The sequence below is a fragment of the Arachis ipaensis genome, chromosome B08, assembly GCF_000816755.2.
Source record: "Arachis ipaensis cultivar K30076 chromosome B08, Araip1.1, whole genome shotgun sequence".
Taxonomy (NCBI): Eukaryota; Viridiplantae; Streptophyta; class Magnoliopsida; order Fabales; family Fabaceae; genus Arachis; species Arachis ipaensis.
The window spans coordinates 10,637,673-10,644,287 of NC_029792.2; the positions used below are offsets into that span (position 1 = coordinate 10,637,673).

The following is a 6,615-nucleotide window of genomic DNA, read 5'->3' on the forward strand; positions in this document are numbered from 1 at the left end:
AAAAAAAAAAAAAATACAAAAATTCACATACAATAATTGAAGTTCATAATAAATATCTGTTATGTGTATTTAATAGTTGATAATTGTTTATCAATTTCACATAAAAATAAACTACATGAGTCTTTCTATTCCAAAAAAGGGTAAAAAAATTCTCAATTTATACATACCTCTTAAGTATTATATTATTCTTTTTTTCTTTTTTATGGTATTTCTCAACCTGCTAAGTTAAGGACTAATCCGTCGCAGATCGGACGTTTATTTAAGGATTTGTCGCTGACCAATAATTACTGCATACACAAGACAGGATTCGAACTCTCAACACTTACTTAAGCAAATTAGTGAGCTAACCACTAGACCAACCCAAATTGGTTTCGGTACATTCTACTATTCTAGGTTCTAGCAAAATACTAGACTTGGTGAAGGGTACCCCATTTCTTTTTCTTGTTTTTTTTTCGGGTTTTGAAGGGTACTGATTCTTTTTGAAATCCTTACACCTGTGGGGGCCTAACTACATGGGCTAACAAAGTGTGGGCCCAATTACTCAAAATTCCCAAATCCAAAAACGAAAGGGAGAGAGTAGGGTTAGGGTTTAAGTTGAGTTTCTACTCTCTAGCTTATACCTTTGATTCCGTTTCCGTTTCCGTTTCGATCGATTATCTCGCATAGCGAACTGCAAAAAAGAAAGGGCGGAAAAAAAAAACGAAGTTTGTGAAATCAATGGCGACACCGGCGGCAAAGCGAAAGCCAGTGTTTGTGAAGGTGGATCAGCTCAAACCGGGAACAAGCGGTCACACGCTCACAGTCAAGGTTGTTAGCTCGAAGCCCGTCAAGACAGTCAGCAACCGTGGTGGTCGGACGTCGATGCTGGCGGCGGCTCGTCCTTCTCGCATCGCCGAGTGCCTCGTCGGAGATGAAACTGGAACCATAGTCTTCACTGCCCGTAACGAACAGGGTATGTTTCTTGTTTCTGTCATTTCATTTTTTGAAAGTTCAATCTGTGTATGTTATGTGTATGTAATTGTGATGATTTAAGTTCTATTTGGTGTGTGATCAAGGAAAAAACATGTAAAGTTGTTGACTTTGTGATAGGATTAGGCTTCAGTCCCTTACGTTAGAAGAAAATGGGGATTATGTATGCTGGAGTTGCTAGCAATCACACTTTGTTACTCGTGCATGTTGATTTAATAGCGAAAGTTGCTATGGCTGCCATAAAAGTTTCAATCAATAGTGTTTAATATCAAAGGATACATACCTCTTGGCCTGGCAATTTTACTGTTTAGGAGTTGAGTTCATTCAGGGAAGCTTTTTTTTTTTTTCCATTTGAAAAGCATGTTATGATTTTGAACTTAAAAAGGGAAACAATCCATGTTGCTAATGCTAACACAATAATTTCGCCCCATGCCTTTTGTACTTGCTATGTCTCTCCATTAGCTGACTTAAATGAGTTCTTCCGCAATTGGGTTGCCATATGTTTGTTGTTTCTTGGAGGAGAATTAGTGGGAAAACCAGCCGGTATTCTGAATGGTCTATGATATCATAGAGGTGATTATTGGTCGGTAACTTTAATTTTGAATTGTTAACGGACTTTCCGGTTAGGGCTTAAGTCGGAACCACATATTGATTCCTCTTTCCACTTTTGCGCATTACGAATTAAATACGCAAATGCTGTTAATTAATGTATTTAATTCTGTTAGTTCGAAGTTAGGTTGATCGTGATTTATGGTATCTTGCATGTTGTAACCAAGATATTTAACATTTCCCCTAGTAAGCCAAACATTATATGTGAATATGCATTAGCATCTGTGTGTGGAAACATGATACATTTTCGAGTCCATGGAGTAGTCAACATGTGTGGTCTACCAAACTGATGCTTTCTTTGTTTCTTTTCTACATTTGTTAGCACATGTTTTTCCAGTCTATGCTAAAATGCTCTCAGCCTTTTCTTGGTTTTTGTGATTGATTGATTTATTTTTGTGCAGTGGAACTCATGAAGCCAGGATCTACTCTAATTTTGCGTAACGCAAAGATCGACATGTTCAAAGGATCCATGAGGCTAGCAGTTGATAAATGGGGCCGTATTGAAGTCACTGAACCTGCAACTTTTGAGGTTAAAGAGGATAACAATCTTTCATTAGTTGAATATGAACTAGTCAATGTTGTTGAAGAGTGATTTTGATTTCTGGGTGTCTTTAGAGTTGCCAGAGGTTCTGATCTTTATTTTTACAATTGAACTATTGGCTGCGGGGCAGTCTTAAATAGTGGTACAGTCTCTGTTTATTTTAGTCCTAAATTGCTGTGGTTAGTGCACATTTTTACCCTATTTAAGTCAGTTTTGAAAGATGATGGTTCTTGTGGTTAACATGCAGAAGTGAATATTGCTATAAATTTACATAATTTAGTATTTTTATGGAGTCATCTTTCATGCAAATGTAATCATGAACCGTAAGCTCGTACAGATAATTCTTCTGTAAATGCTATCCTTTTCATTTGATGCATCCAATAGCCGGTCTAAACTCGTCTATATTCTATGCTAGTTGCCCTTTGCAATTGAAGAGTGGTTGTTATCATAGCTGTTCGTGTGTATTCACTTCGGTTTCCCATTATTAACTAAACAAACTGATGTAATAATATCTAGCCTATAAATTATACTTTTAATATCAAATCAAAGTAATTTATTACATTCGATCTTTCAAAAATGTGAATCGATCCTACTATTAATATTGTCTAGAATTAAAATATAATTAGGAATTCTATAACTAAACATCCTCAAGACGATACTAGTTCGAGCTCATTTTTGTTGCTTTCCCACAATGAAATTGGGGAAGCCGGTAAAGAATTAGGAGAGCTCTACAAAATGATGTGGATTATCATACCCTGTGCTTTCTGTTAAATTGTTTATTAGAATATCTCCTATAGCAGTAAGGGTATCTGAAGTAGAGTTGATTCACGTTTACTTTTCTTGTTAACAAGATATTGTGGTTCGTATGATGTCCAAAGTTATTCGTGCGAAATAGGTAGGATCCCAGTTGGTTTGAAACGGCCATAGCTAAGGGTGACAATTGTGATGGATTACACTGGATTCTCAGCATGATGATGGGTAACAACAAACGTAGATAGTATAAGCCTGGGAGATCAAAGTCATGCACACACATAAAAGTGGGCTAGTGTAAGAAAACAATTTGGATTTTATTTGGGCTAGTGTAAGAAAATAATTTGGATTTTATTTTCTTGATAGTCCACTGGAAGAGATGAAAGATCTCCTTATAAATGATGTAAACAGGGGCACTACTCCCTCCAACTAGTTCTTTTTCTCTTTTTCTTGGGCTTAGGCCCCGCTGGTTTACCCAAAAACAACAATAAACGGGGATAGTTTGCTACTTTGCATATTTACGACGGAGAATCACTGAATCTCGCAAACTTCATCTAACAAATTAATATCTTGTGCAAGATTTAGACACAGAAGTCGTACAAGCTGCAGAGGGTCTTCAAAGGAAAAAATAGAATTAGTACTTGACAAGGGGAATTAAGACCTAAATGTAAGAGTTCTGTACTTTGTTATCCAAAACTCAAATTCTAAGAAGTGAGCTACAAAAACTGGCCAACTTTGATACTCAAGAAATAAAATTTGAGCATATTCGGTATTGCATTCGGTAGTTATCATCACATCATGTTCCCTCTCCTTCTGAAAGTTGAGAGTAAAAAGAAGTATATAAGAACGTATCATCAACTGTCTAATTCACAGAAAGGTAGCAATCTAAAGACAAACAAGTTATCATGTGAACAAAAATATGAGACCTACTTATTCGCAGTAAGTAATTGAGAAAAAGGAAAGTGTATACTAGATGAATTTGGATCAGCCATATAAAGAAGGATGCTTAATAGGCACCCTTTAAGAGTTGAAGTTGAATGTAGAAGTTTGACTACATAATCCAGCTCTAACATTCACTAAACCTCCCTAGCTGATCCAATTTGAAATTTCTAAACAAGGACAAATAAGTCAAAACTTTATCCAACGATGCGCAATACATTTTCAGCTTATTTGCCTTCAGAAACTAAAATCAAGGTGGATAAAGTAGCATCCTTTTATGCATCTGAAATAGAAAAAGAAGTACAGATGGCTCAGTCAAGACACTGCCTCACGAAGCAGATTTGTACATAAAAGATTGCTTGCATCTTCAGAACACTAATCACACATCATCATTGCAATCTGATTAAACAAAAAATATCAGTATACACCTTAGTCATCAATTCATCCTAGTACTACGCCAAAAAGAAATGCAAAAAACACGGTTTTAGTGAATTTCAGCAGCACAGCCAAACATTAAACAAAGCAACAAACTGAACTCTGGAGAAATGTTTACTAACGATTTTTAATACAGTATCTTAGAAACTCACATCCTCACCGAGAAATAATGCCTACTGTTCTTTTATTCCTGTGAATTGTACTCACAAACTTTAAACAACATGATAAATAAAATTGGAGGCAAGTAATTATCTTCTAAAACACGATATAGAACTAAGAAAAATCTAGCATAATGACATAGTGATATTCATGATCCCAACTTAGCAAAAATTTCTGAGAGCTGACAAATGTGCTCTGTATAAAAATAATTGGGGATAGATATCTAGCAATTCTTCCTAATAAGGACTCCATGTCATCCCAACTTTGCTCTTGATCTTCAAATAGTCTTCTCCTTGCCTACAAACAAAAGTAGTGCGTACGGCTTCACTAATAGATTTAGTTGCATGAGTTGGGAAAACAGAAATTTCAGGGAATAAGTTTATCTATAAATATCCTAGATACAGAATTAATAGATCAACAAACACCTGATCAAGCATTAGACAGTTTTTTTCACGAAATCTCACAAGACCCTATTAAGTTGAACCAGAGAATTGATAAGAAACACTCACTTACCGGAAAATCAAATTGAAGAAAGAACACAAGGAATGACACAGATGTTTAGCTACCTAATTCAAAAGTAAAATCCAACTGTCAGGCAATTAAAATGAGCATAGACCAGGAGACCTAAAGAGGAGAACCACATTACACAATACTCTTTCCCTCAAACATAAACTGCAAATATCTTCAGAAGTCTTTCTCGTTCTCTTTCAAAAACTCATATCACAACTTCCAACCATATGGCATGAGCATCAATACTAAGAATTCTAATAAAACGGGGAATTAACATCGTTTTGTAGGCCATTTGCAAAAGACCACAGTTACTAAAACAAAATATGCACATTAAATGCATGGAGTGCTACCTACAGTATAATGTGACAAGAGATATCTTCCAAAAACAATGCCACTGAACCAAAGACATTTTAATAAAATCAATTGAACCTCTTCATAATAACTAAAGAAGCAACTGCTTTAGAGTAAGATAAGATACCTTCCGAGAGCCAACCATAACTGCGGCGAGAGACAGCGAGCATGGAAGTCATCAGTGCTGATGCAGTGACCGTATGGTAAGGCAGCATTGATTCCACACAGAAGCTCAATTCCGCAGGACACCTTCTCAAAAAACAATAAATTCAATTCATCACAGATTGATAAACAACGAAATTAGAATTCAGCACTAATAATGATAAGCACTGCCCAAATGCGATTCTGCACGAAAAAGCTTCTAGCACAGAACAATTGCATCTTTAAATTAATCATAAACAAAATAGAAATTCAGCTAACCCAAGCTAAGCTCAACTCTACCTGTAATTCACCAAATCTTAGCAATGTCCTACTTTATTGGGGAATCTGTGGGTAACGCAAGTAAGTAAGTTACTCACCTAAGCATGGATTGTGGCAGAGGTTTGTTTGAGCCAAGGCGGAACGGAGAACGAGCTGCTTTAGCTTCGGCGCCGAGACGGAAAGCGGCGCGGCGAGCAGAGCATGACCGGAAAATCGACCTCGCGGTGGCGCCGGCGGCGGATGCCATGTTCCTTTTTAATTAATAATCGAAATGATCGGAAAATAATGTTTAGGGTTCCTTGCTTCCTTAGTTCCTCACTCTCGCCGGCTCTGTAACTGTAACTGTAAGGGTTCTACGAAGCTAAAACCCTGCACCGGTTTTGGCGAGTAGCTGGTTTGTGTTTTTGGGCTTCGAAAATTCCAATTGGTTGTTTCTCTCTAGATTTGGGCTTACTATTGGGCCGGATCCTTTTCGGGTAGAACAGGCATCGTTTTTGAAACCCGAGTGTGCGTGTGTGTGAGTGAGTGGGGTGAGTTACTCTCGAGCAGCTTGTTCCCGAAACATACTCTACGGAGCTCCTCCAAATCCTCCCCAAAATCCGTCGTCACCGTCGCCGTTGTTGCTTGTGAGTTTCGCCTTTTTTTTCTTTACAATGTTCTCTCTGTCTTTCTGTTCCTCGCTGTATTTGATTACAAAAACCTTGTAAAATTGTAAGGTTTCAATCTTTCTTCACTCGAAATTTTGAAATTATTTGAGGTTTCACTCTATCGTTGTTTCGTTGCTTTCCTTTTTTTGATGAATTTTCACTACGGGTGCAGTCAAACAGTGTCGCTACTGAGTTATAGAAGAACGCATGGCTTCGTTATTTAAGGTACGGTATAGTAATCTATTTCATTTGAGCTTGGTTTTTTTTTTTTTTTTTCCTTCTAGG

The 6,615-nt window shown here is 37.0% G+C and overlaps 3 protein-coding genes across 12 annotated transcripts in view; 2 read left to right on the plus strand and 1 right to left on the minus strand.

The window, feature by feature from the left end:
- LOC107614152 (uncharacterized protein At4g28440) lies at nt 586-2,500 on the plus strand. Its single transcript, XM_016316380.2, has 2 exons — nt 586-952; nt 1,980-2,500. The coding sequence occupies exons 1-2, from the start codon at nt 718-720 to the stop codon at nt 2,168-2,170; spliced, it is 426 nt and encodes a 141-aa protein (XP_016171866.1). The 5' UTR covers nt 586-717; the 3' UTR covers nt 2,171-2,500.
- On the minus strand, nt 3,425-6,073 carry LOC107612795 (protein NUCLEAR FUSION DEFECTIVE 6, chloroplastic/mitochondrial). Of its 10 annotated transcripts, none has more exons than XR_001613859.2 (4): nt 5,782-6,073; nt 5,391-5,512; nt 4,027-4,091; nt 3,425-3,682 (listed from the first exon to the last, which is right to left on the minus strand). XR_001613859.2 is itself a non-coding variant. In XM_021108864.1 (4 exons), exons 1-3 carry the CDS (start codon nt 5,928-5,930, stop codon nt 4,961-4,963), a joined length of 279 nt encoding a protein of 92 aa, XP_020964523.1. In that variant the 5' UTR covers nt 5,931-6,073; the 3' UTR covers nt 3,425-3,682; nt 4,916-4,960. The 10 variants fall into 10 exon arrangements, 9 of the variants coding, with proteins under 9 accessions (XP_020964523.1, XP_016170028.1, XP_016170031.1 ...); XM_021108864.1 differs by lacking the exon at nt 4,027-4,091 and adding an exon at nt 4,916-4,968; XM_016314545.2 differs by lacking the exon at nt 3,425-3,682 and adding an exon at nt 4,916-4,968 and having other exon boundaries at nt 3,780-4,091.
- Nucleotides 6,180-6,615, plus strand: part of LOC107612793 (nuclear cap-binding protein subunit 2) — a 4,286-nt gene continuing 3,850 nt past the window's right edge. The window contains exons 1-2 of the mRNA XM_016314537.2: nt 6,180-6,309; nt 6,503-6,555. Coding sequence (XP_016170023.1) covers nt 6,538-6,555 — 18 coding nt within the window. The 5' untranslated portion in view covers nt 6,180-6,309; nt 6,503-6,537. The remainder of the gene's footprint in view (nt 6,310-6,502; nt 6,556-6,615) is intronic.